At 40.4% G+C, this 12,327-nt stretch overlaps 1 protein-coding gene across 1 annotated transcript; it reads left to right on the forward strand.

Moving 5' to 3' along the window:
• Positions 1-2,853: 2,853 nt before the first annotated feature.
• Positions 2,854-4,742, forward strand: LOC125831509 (uncharacterized). The gene is made up of 3 exons (XM_049510686.1): positions 2,854-3,216; positions 3,306-4,452; positions 4,510-4,742. Exons 1-3 carry the CDS (start codon positions 2,854-2,856, stop codon positions 4,740-4,742), a joined length of 1,743 nt encoding a protein of 580 aa, XP_049366643.1.
• The last annotated feature ends 7,585 nt before the right edge of the window (positions 4,743-12,327 follow it).

Below are 12,327 nucleotides of genomic sequence, written 5' to 3' on the forward strand. Positions count from 1 at the left end.
TAAAGCTAAAGTATTTTTCTCAAATAAACTTTAAAAATGTTAGTCAAAACCTTTCCAATCAATAATAATAAAAAATAATAATAAAATAAATAAATATATATATATATATATATATATACACACACACACTTAGTCATTTTCTAAAAAATGGTTAGTCAATTAATTTAAAAAATGATTTTCATGCTTTAATTTATCAAATTTGTTTAAATTATTATTTTTAAAATGAATAAAATAAATTCTAATTATTCTAATTCTATTAATATTCTAATCACTTGATTTTCAAGTCAAATATTCCATTTTGGATCCCTTTCTCTAAAAAATAAAATAATATAAAATGCGTCATTTATTTAATTATTTTCTCAAAACTAATCAAATATTGTAAGTTATTATTTTTTATATTAAATCGTTATTTTCTTAAAATAGTCAAATATATTCTAGTCAAGTCGCAGGTCAACCGCATGTTAGCGGGCACTTCGAATGCTTAAACCCTTCTCGAAGTGTAAATTGAACCCCGAACCCTCTTTGACATTTTTCAAATGATTTTTTCTGTTTAAGTCTTTGAAAATTATAAGTTTTCTTAATTTCTTTAAAAAATTAAGTGGCGACTCTTTTCTAAGTATTTTTCTGAAATTGTTTTATACTTAGAACATTTCAAAAGTGATTTTTCTAAAGGTTAGGAAAATTACGGCATAACAGAAATGGCGACTTCCGCTGGGGATTTAATTAGGTTCTAACCATAATGACTTGACTCTCTTTGACTATTTGCTAATATTTGTTGAATTGTTTTACCTCAAATGTGCCTTATTTGCTTAAATTATGATATCAACTGTCATTGCATGCATATCATTTATTCCGTCAAATGACATTTTTTTTCTTTCTTTTCACTTAAAGGACGATTATGCGGGCCGCAGTCGTTCGTTAACCAAATTGTTCTCGGGACACCCTGACGAATGTAGTTGACTACTGGATAGTCAACGGTCGTTAACTGTCCCAGCCCAAGTAGTCCGCTTGGGTCACCAGTCCGCTTCAAATAAACCTCACTCTTAGTCAAGACTAGTGTAGAGCCAAACCAAATCCCAAATTTAGCGCATTTGAACTAAGTCGACCCAACACCCAAGGCGTGTTTGGGCCCATTAGAAGTCCACCTTGTGTCTATTTGGCCCATTGGTCAATAAAAGACAATCATGCTTATGTGTTTGAATTTGAAGGATGTATACGCCATTTAGCAAACGATTGTCTCTTAGGGTTGAGTTTTACTCGTTTGTTCGAGTCGAAGAAGATCAAATTATCATAGCATCCAAGAGTGTGGACATTCGAAGATGACAAGAAATCAAGGACATATGATCTTTCCTTGGAAGCATAGATTGGGATTGTACCCCTGCGCGGGACTGATATTTTGTATCCCATTTCCCCTATTATGTATCCCCATTTAGTTTATTCGTAAAACTTGTATAAATTTGGGTTTTGGGGCAATGAAATGTTTCAAATGACGTCATACATCTTTCAATTCGATAGGCCTACCTTTGGCGTAAAAAGGTCACAAGTTTAGGGCGCGATATAAACTGTTTATGTGTTGCTTATAATTGTTTTGTGTTGTGATGTGTCACTTTGTCTAAAGCAGAATTAATCCACTTTTGTTTCTTAGAGCACTTTAAGCATATATTAAATTCACAACAACAAAGTCCGTCCAAATTACTTCTGAAGTGTTGCCCAAGTTTCTCAGAAATATATAAACCATCTCCTCTAAAAATCTCCTCAGTTTTATTCGTCCATCACAGGAAGGTCGACTTGCTAGAATGTCTGGAAAAAGTGTCAACGCACCAATCCCACCCGTTGCTTTGGTTAGTGATGAAGAAACTGAAGAGTCAATGTTCAGAAAATTTGTCGAGACTAGAGAGAGGATAGCTGTAGCCAAAAGGAGACTTGCAATACTGGACCAAACTGAATGGATGCTACGAGAGAGAATTATTGAGGTTGACATGGAAACAACATCGGTGAAAAGAAAGATTGCAAAAATTGATCAAGAGATAATTAATATCACTAAAGCGTCTGCAAGGATCCCTGAAATTGAACGGGACATTAAGGAACTAAATTTTGGGAATGCTCCCTCCATGAGGGAAAAGGTAAAACAAAAGTAGGTTCAGATGACGAGAGCACCAGATCGTCACCCTACAGTTGAAGAAGAAGGAGAGAAGCCTTTGGGTAGATTTAGGTTTATGTAACACTTTTCTTATGTTTGTCATGTGGTTTTTAAATTTTTATTGTAATCAAGAACTACGCGAGACTTGATCCCATAGGGGGTACGTAGGAAGCTCTTTTCGAGCCTAGTCTCTCTATCAATTTTGGGAAGGGTACATTTAGATTATCTTATGTAATTCAAACTACGTTGGACCTGATTTCCTTGGTGGATACGTAGGCAGCCTACTTAAGGCTCGGTCCTTATCTTTTTGATTTTTATTCTCCCTTATTAGTGAATGATTCTGAAGACTTTCACTTACAAAAGCATATGAGTGGGAGAAAATAGCAAGATTCTATGCAAGTCGACCTTTCCACCTTTCCAATTCAATTACAAGAAAAATTTCTTTCCATTTGAGTCCTCCCGTTCACCCAAAATATTTTCGTGGATTAATCTGCTTGAAGCAAAATGACACTTGTGTGGTTATTATTATGTCATCTTATTTGCATATCTCATTAAAAACAAAAACTAACACATATGTCTTTTGAGTTGTTCTTCTCTACAGGTAAAAACTGATCTGTGTTGAAATCAAACTGGCTGACCATCCCTACTTTACAAGATCTAAAGCAATCATACCATCCTTCCCTGATCATTCTCTGGAGAAAGGCAAGAGCAAAATGACTGGTACTTCTGAAGAAATAGGAATAGTGGATGTGACTATCAGAAATGTTGAACTCGCTGATCAGAGTGAGTTGATCTCTCAGTTAATGCAACGAATTGCAGACATGCAGGAAGAGCTTCAACAGACCAAAGATCTGGCCAAACTGGCCATTGCATCGAATGAACCCCCCCTTGAAACTAGAAGACCGCCTCCTCCTTTTCCATCACTAAGTTCCCCATTACCCAATCATTTCCCTACCCATACCACAGGACCAATCACTTCCACCCCTAATCCTCATACCATTGATTTAACTGTATCCAATGCTCCTTACGCCAGCACTTCCTACCAAACACCACCACCATTACCAAATCAGAACCAAGCACTTAACACTAATCACTCCCAAAACTTCACACCAACCTACCAAATCCCACCCCAGCTACTGATAATCCACGTGTTTTGCCTAGCCAGCCTGTATACCCTTCCGTAACATTCCAAACTCCACCAGCCTATACAATCCCTGAACCATGTCCTAGCTTTCCCGTTCAGCCGGAGCTGGATCACTATGAAGAAATGGAGAAGGAGTGGAGGTTGAGAGAAGAAAAACGTGAACAAGAAATGAATATCATGAAGGATGCCATCTCCGAGGCAGTAAAAAGTGTCCAATCTTCGAGGAAGATAACAGGACTTGAGTATGAGGACCTTTGCATGCACCCTGACTTGGAAATACCCGAAGGTTACAAAATTCCAATATTTGAAACCTTCAATGGTATTGGGAACCCTATGGCTCACCTACGAGCTTATTGTGATAAACTCGTGGGTATCGGGAAAAATGATGCATTGATTATGAGGTTGTTTAGTCGAAGCCTCAGCGGGGAGGCGTTAGAATGGTTCACATCTCAAGAACTCCGTCAGTGGTCTACATGGGGGGCTCTGGCCAAAGATTTCTTGGAGAGATTCCAGTTTAATGTCGAAGCTGTCCCTGACAGATATTATTTGGAAAAAATCAAGCAAAAGTCCACGGAGGACTATCGTGAATATGCGTGCCGCTGGAGGAAAGAAGCTGCAAAGGTACAACCCGTGATGACCGAAAATGAAATAACCTCTGCTTTTATTCGAGCTCAGGAGCCCGAGTATTATGAAAGGATGTTGCCTATGATGGGACAGAAGTTTTCGGAGCTGATCAGAATGGGAGAGGCAATAGAAGATGGCCTCAAGTCTGGAAAGGTTACAAGTCTCACTGCCTTGCATGCCGCCAACAAATCCTCACCATCCATGGCCACAGGATTCGCTAGGAAAAAGAAAGAGGACGTGTCTGCTGTATCTTTTAGCCCGAGGCCAAGGCCGCAAGGGTATTTTGGGTCTGGTTCTGCCTTTGGAAACTCCAACCGATTCCCCACCTCAAATATTTACCCATCATCTCCACAAGCTCCAATCCCAATCTACTATGCACAACAGAACTACCAAGCACCACCGCCCATCTACCAAAATCAACCACTAACCTACCAAAATATACTACCAAATCACCAAGCCAATGCACCAGTCTACCAAAATCCCGGACAAAACAACCCAAATGCCAACAATCTTCCCCGCCTAACCTCGAAGAAAGCCTCCCAGAGTTTTTACTCCTTTGGCAGAAACACGTACCCAACTCTTTGAGCGTCTAAAGCGGCAGGATTGATCCAACCAGTAGACGCAAGGGCAATTAATCCCACAACAAAGTTCTTCCGAGCAGATCAACGTTGTGCGTACCATTCTGGAGGGGCAGGACATGATACAGAAGGATGTATCAATCTGAAACATAAGATTCAAGACTTGATCGATAACAGGGTCATCACTCTCCAAGCCCCTGCCCCCAATGTGAACCTTAACCCATTGCCAATCATGGAGGAGCTACCATCAACATGATTGAAAGAGACGAAGATTGGCTTGCTAATGGGACTATCGGTGAAGCGTTGTCAACTCACTTATACCAACAGTGGCCTCATTGACCATAAAGGCCCGCCAGAGTTTGTTGTAATAACTGCACCTCATCAGGCATTTGCTTTGGTGAAGGAAAAAAACATGAGCATTCGAAGAAAGGTTGTTGTCCAGGCGGCCACCGCACAAGGGATGACACGCTCTGGAAGATGCTACATTCCAGAAGAACTAACTCAGGAGACACGAAGAAAGGAGAACCAGAAAAGGCCGATCACAGAGGGTGAGGCTGAAGAGTTTTGGCAAAGAATGCAGCCTAAGGAGTATTCCATTGTCAAGCATTTGGAGAAGACTCCCGCTCAAATTTCTGTTTGGGCTCTATTAATGAGTTCTGAGTACCATCGAAAAGCACTGTTGAAGGTACTTGATGAAGCATACGTGCCGACAGGAACAAATGGTAAAATCTGGCCGCCATGGTAAGTCATGTCATTGGGTGTCATCAAATCTCTTTCGAGAAGAAGAGTTGCCACTCGAAGGGGTTATGCACAACCGTGCCTTGTATATCACCGTCAAATGCAGGGATAAGTTTGTAGCTCGAGTATTGATTGATAATGGCTCAGGGCTCAATATCTGCCCATTATCAACCCTGACTCAGCTAAATTATGATGTAGGGAAAATCCGTCAAAGCCGCATGAATGTAAGGGCGTTTGATGGTTCGCAAAGAGAGACCATGGGGAAAGTAGACTTGTGTATCCAAATGGGGCCTGCAGAATTTGTCACTGAATTCCAGGTGATGGGTATATCTACAAGTTACAACTTATTGCTAGGAAGACCATGGATCCATGCTGTTGGAGCAGTTCCATCCACATTGCATCAACTTTTGAAGTTCATTTGGGAGGACCATGAAATTGTCATCCATGGTGAAGGGAGTGACTGTAGGTACCCTGGTTTCTCCATTCCAGTTATCGAAGAGTCTTCTCAGAAAACTGACTTTCACATGGTGGAGATAATGAATGCTACTTTTGAAGATACGACATTGCAAGTACCAATGCCGCAATGTATAAAATGCTAGCCACAACTATGCTGAGAAGTGGTTTTGAACCTGGGCGTGGGTTATGCAAGAATTTGGATGGCATATCCGAACCTCTTCCTATACCATTCAAAATTTTCGATTCGGTATCGGTTATGCCCCAACAGAGGAAGAATTGTTTGAAGCAGAAACAAGGAAGAAACATGACTGTGATATACCGAAGCCTATTCCAGTATTGTACCAGTCATTTGTTGCGAAAGCTTTAGAGCCTGAGATTGATGATCTAGTGGAAGGGATGGGAAGATTGTTTGATGAAGAAGATTGTGCTGTGATCTCGACAGAATGCACAACAACACCTACCATCCGAGATGCCGGACCTGGAGAGACGCTGCAGAATTGGATGGCCACTCCACTTATGATCCATCGAATGGCTTGGTAGACAAAGACAAGATTTGAAGTTTATTTTTGAAAATCGGTGTTGTTCGGACGAGGCCCGAAACCACCATTTATGTCACTTTATTTTTCATCGTAATGTTTAAAAAGGAAATGACTCATGAGTCATGACCAAAGTTTGTACGCCTTTTAAAATTCCAATGAAAGCCTCGTTTAGTTTAAATTGATTATCTTGTCATTGCGAATTATTCTGCAACAAATACATTTAAACTCTTTCCATCTAACATGGTTGATTTGTTGTTCTTTTCAGTAAAAATGAATCTAAACCTGCCAATGTCATGACATGTCACGAACACGGCGAACCAAGTAAGGTCGATGACGATGAGTGTGAAGAATATGATGAGGAAACTATGATGCCTGAACACCTTACCGAGGACTTGAGGCAACTTGAAGACGATAAAAAGCCCAACCTAGATGAAACAGAGACAGTAAACTTGGGAGATGACGAGTCGATCAGAGAAACCCGAGTCAGTGTTCATTTGGCAGCAACAGAAAGAGAAGAATTGGTCAAACTGCTCAGACAATACATCGATGTGTTTGCCTGGGCTTATGATGATATGCCAGGGTTAAGCACTGATATTGTTTCCCATAAGCTGCCTATCAATTCAGAGTACTGCCCAGTAAAACAGAAAACCAGAAAGTTCAAGCCCGATCTGAGTTTAAGGATAAAAGAGGAGGTCATGAAGCAGATCGAATCAAAAGTCGTTGAAGTGACCAAGTATCCCACTTGGTTGGCTAACATTGTTCCAGTGGCAAAGAAAGATGGAAAAATCAGGATATGCGCGGATTATCGGGATCTTAAAAAGCAAGTCCGAAAGATAATTTCCCTTTGCCAAACATCCACATACTCATCGATAATTGCGCTAAGCATGAGCTGCAATCTTTTGTAGATTGTTTGCGGGATACCACCAGATTCTAATGGATGAAGAAGATGCAGAAAAAACAGCATTCATCACACCTTGGGGAGTCTACCATTATCGAGTGATGCCGTTCGGCCTCAAGAATGCTGGAGCCACCTATATGAGAGCTATGACCACCATTTTCCATGATATGATCCACAAAGAAATTGAGGTGTATGTGGACGATGTCATCATAAAATCCCGCGAGAGTTCGAATCACCTGACACACTTGGAAAAGTTATTTAACAGGTTACGTAGGTATGATTTGAAGTTGAATCCAGCCAAATGTGCATTTGGAGTGCCTGCAGGGAAAGTTACTCGGATTCATAGTTAGCAGAAGAGGTATCGAGCTTGACCCTTCCAAGATCAAGGCAATTCAAGACTTACCTCCTCCAAAGACTAAGAAGAAGTAATGAGTTTTCTGGGGAGACTGAATTACATCAGTCGATTCATAGCTCAATCGACGGTGATATGTGAACCCATATTCAAGTTACTACGAAAAGATGCGCCAACCAAATGGACCGAAGAATGTCAGAAGGCTTTTGACACCATCAAGAGTTACCTTTCAAATCCACCAGTGTTGGTGCCACCACGTGCAGGCAGTCCTTTGCTATTGTATTTATCCGTCTCTGACAATGCATTCGGGTGTGTGTTGGGACAACATGATGAGACCGGAAGAAAGGAGAAAGCTATATACTATTTGAGCAAGAAGTTCACGTCATATGAGGCCCGTTACACCCTTTTAGAGAGAACTTGTTGTGCTTTGACTTGGGTTGCTCAGAAATTGAGACATTATCTATCAGCTTATACAACACATCTCATTTCGAGGATGGACCCGCTCAAGTACATATTTCAAAAGCAATGCCCACAGGAAAGCTAGCAAAGTGGCAAATGTTGTTGAGTGAGTTCGATATTGTGTACATGACTCAGAAAGCAATCAAGGGACAAGCTTTGGCAGATCACCTTGCTGAAAACCCAGTAGATGAAGGATATGAACCACTTAGAACATATTTCCCAGATGAAGAAGTATTGTTTGTAGGGGAAGACATATCAGAATCATATCCTGGGTGGAAAATGTTCTTTGATGGAGCAGTAAACTCTATAGGATCAGGAATTGGAGCAGTGTTGATATCTGAATCGGGGCAACATTATCCAGCAACAGCAAAGCTTAGATTCCGATGCACTAATAACATGGCTGAGTATGAAGCGTGTATTCTTGGCATTAGAATGGCTCTTGACATGAATGTTCAAGAATTACTGATAATTGGTGATTCAGACTTGTTGATTCATTAAGTTCAAGGAGAATGGGCGGTGAAGAATCCTAAAATCTTACCATACGTACAATTGGTGCAGAGATTATGCAAAAGATTTAGGAAGACCGAGTTCAGACACACACCGAGAATACAAAACGAGCTTGCTGATGCCCTTGCAACCATATCGTCCTGATACAACACCCAGAAAAAGTTATATCGATCCACTTGAGATAGTTTTAAAAGAACAACCAGCACATTGTTCACATGTGGAAGCAGAATGGGATGGGAATCCATGGTATACCGATGTAAAAAAGTACTTAGAAGCTGGCGAATATCCGGAAAAAGCAACAAGTATTCAAAAGAAAACAATCCGAAGAATGACAAACAACTTCTTCTTGAATGGAGAAGTTCTTTATAAGAGGACACCTGATCTGGGATTACTGAGATGTGTGGATGCTGTAGAAGCCACAAAATTGCTTGAAGAAGTGCACGCTGGAGTGTGTGGGACGCACATGAATGGGTTTACATTAGCAAAGAAAATCTTAAGGGCAGGATACTTCTGGATGACTATGGAAAATGATTGTGGTCGGTTTGTCCAAAAATGTCATAAATGTCAGGTACACGGAGATCTGATCAAAGTACTACCCTACGAGCTTAATGCGATGAGTTCCCCTTGGCCATTTGCAGCCTGGGGCATGGATGTTATTGGACCGATTGAGCCTGCTGCTTCCAATGGTCATAGGTTCATTTTGGTCGCCATTGATTACTTCACAAAGTGGGTCGAAGCTGCTTCCTACAAAGCTGTGACAAAGAAAGTTGTGGCCGATTTTGTTCGCAACAATTTGATATGTCGTTTTGGAGTTCCAGAGTCTATCATCACAGACAATGGAGCAAATCTGAATAGTCACTTGATGAAAGAGATATGTGAACAATTCAAAATTACCCACCGTAATTCAACTGCATATCGTCCTCAAATGAATGGAGCTGTGGAAGCTGCTAATAAGAATATCAAGAGGATACTGAGAAAGATGATTGACAACTACAAATGTTGGCATGAAAATTTGCCTTATGCTTTGCTAGGCTACCGCACCACAATCCGAACCTCCACTGGAGCAACTCCTTACCTATTGGTATACGGAACAGAAGCAGTGATACCAGCTGAAGTTGAGATACCATCTTTAAGGATTATTCAGGAAGCTGGATTGAGCGATGCCGAATGGATTCGTGACCGATATGAGCAATTGGCATTGATTGATGAGAAAAGAATGAGTGCCGTTTGTCATGGCCAGCTGTATCAACAGAGAATGACTCGTGCTTTCAATAAGAAAGTAAGAGTTCGAACATTTGAGGTAGGCCAATTGGTGTTGAAACGCATTTTCCCTCATCAAGACGAATACAAAGGAAAGTTTGCACCTAACTGGCAAGGAGCGTATGTTGTCCACAAGGTACTATCAAGAGGAGCTTTGGTTCTAGCGGAGATGGACCGGTTAGGTGTGGCGCAAAGCTATCAATTCAGATGCCGTTAAGAGATACTATGTGTGAAACTTCAGTTTGTATTTTCTTGTCATTTCCTTGTAATCGTTCTATTTTGCTTGTAATCGCGTCGTTTTAGATTTTATCCCTCTTGCAATGAACTACGTCTGACCTGAATTCTCAAAAATGAGATACATAGGCGGCCTATGTCGGCCTCGGTCACCCATTCATCAATTTGTAATGTTTTCTTAGTACTTGAACTACGTTCGACCTGAATTCTCGAGAATGAGATACGTAGGCGGCCTATGTCGGCCTCGGTCATTTCCTTATAAAATTTTCTTTTTTGTCACTTCTCGAGTGGGAACTACGTTTGACCTGATTCCTGCCTCAACGGGATACGTAGGCGCCACAAGGGTTCGGTCATATTCCCAATAAGATTTCCATTTCCCCTCACAATGGAAACTGGGACAAAATTTTTGAGAGGACCTCAAAAATTCCACAAGAAGAGTCATTTCCTACAAACAAGAGTCAAGGATCATATCGAAATGTGCAACTGGAATAATTGTGAGAAGATCTCAAATTCAAGACTCCCGTGATCATCATCAGATTTGTTTTTGAAATATCTAACTGGGACAAAATTTTTGAGAAGGGACCTCAAAAATTCCATCAAGGATACTCGGACCTTCGAAGTCAACTTCAATCGCCTCGAATTGACGTGTTCTTAAACGGTTTTAAGTGCCAGCAAGCTACCTGTCATATCAAATTCTGAGACAAAGAGTTTTGTTCGTGGTCGTGCATGTCGTGACAATTAATTGGCAGAGATTTTCTTTAAAACTATTTTTCAAAAACTTCATACGTAGCAAATGTTTTAATATGATCTTGTCTTTTGTCTACTTGCAATTCAATGGACTACCAGACAAAGTTCCAGAGATAACAAGACCAGGAGCCAGGCGACTTCAACACAGATCAGTGTTCCAAAACTAACATGTTTTTGTGGATGCAGGGTATAATGAGATCATCAAATGAACTATGTTTACCAACCAACCAGTTCAAGAGAACATATCTAACGAATATCTATTAGTGAGTGTAACATCTTCATTGGATCAAAAAGGTATTTGACAAATTAAAGAAGAGTATCTACCACTTAAGGTTGCAAGATACTGATGAAAATGATGTTATGAAAAAGTACCTATCATCATATCAAATATTGATGAAAGACGACGTTCATAGTCATTTCATATTCAAATTGCCAAGAAGGCCATTCATATTCAAATTGCCGAGAAGGCTATTTATATTCAAATTGCCGAGAGGGCCATTCATATTTAAATTGCCGAGAGGGCCATTCATATTTATATTGCCAAGAGGGCCATTTATATTGAAATTGCCGAGAAGGCTATTTATATTCAAATTGCCGAAAGGGCCATTTATATTTAAACTGCCGAGAGGGCCATTCATATTTATATTGCCAAGAGGGCCATTCATATTCAAATTGCCAAGAAGGCCATTCATATTCAAATTGCCAAGAAGGCCATTCATATTCAAATTGCCGAGAAGGCTATTTATATTCAAATTGCCGAGAGGGACATTCATATTTAAATTGCCGAGAGAGCCATTCATATTTAAATTGCCGAGAGGGCCATTCATATTTATATTGTCGAGAGGGCCATTGCATATTCAAAATGCTGAGAGGGCCATCACATATTAAATTGCCGAGAGGGCCATTCATATTTATATTGTCGAGAGGGCCATTGCATATTCAAAATGCTGAGAGGGCCATCACATATTAAATTGCCGAGAGGGCCATTCATATTCATATTGCCGAGAGGGCCATTCATATTCAAACTGCCAAGAGGGCCATTCATATTAAATCGCTGAAAGGGCCATTCATATTCATACCGCCGAGAGGGCCATCACATTCAGACCGCCAAGAGGGGGTTCATATTCAACCACCAAGAGAACCATCAACATATTACATTAGTCTATTTCGCTACTTCAATATTAAAAGAAGAGTACAGTGAAGAGTCATGTCGCAAATATGAGACACATGCTTTAGTTGCTTTACGTCAGACTGAAAGAAGTTGACGTTAAATATTCAAGGAGAACAATTAAGTGCCAACATAGTAAATGACACTATCTCTCCATTTGAATTATATTTTACACTAATGAGTTTTATGTCAGTCTTTGACAAGAGCATCCGAGAGGATGAATACTCAAATCAAACCACATGTGCGGACGGCATAAAAAAATGATGCGGCACAACGTGGAACTTTTACTTAGCAGCGAACTGGGACATAGTACAAAGAGGAGTGCCAAACTCTTAGGACGCGAGCAGAGGAGCGAACTCCACCACAATCAAACCACACCTACCAGAAAGCATGTGGGTTTTTTTCTTTAAGTTTCCCGGTTTCAATTTTGCATTCGGAAATTTTGGGTCTCTACCGGAAGCAACTTTCCATTATGAGTGACAA

Source organism: Solanum verrucosum, unplaced genomic scaffold (genome assembly GCF_900185275.1).
Source record: "Solanum verrucosum unplaced genomic scaffold, falcon-dt-bn FXZP01000049.1, whole genome shotgun sequence".
NCBI lineage: Eukaryota > Viridiplantae > Streptophyta > Magnoliopsida > Solanales > Solanaceae > Solanum > Solanum verrucosum.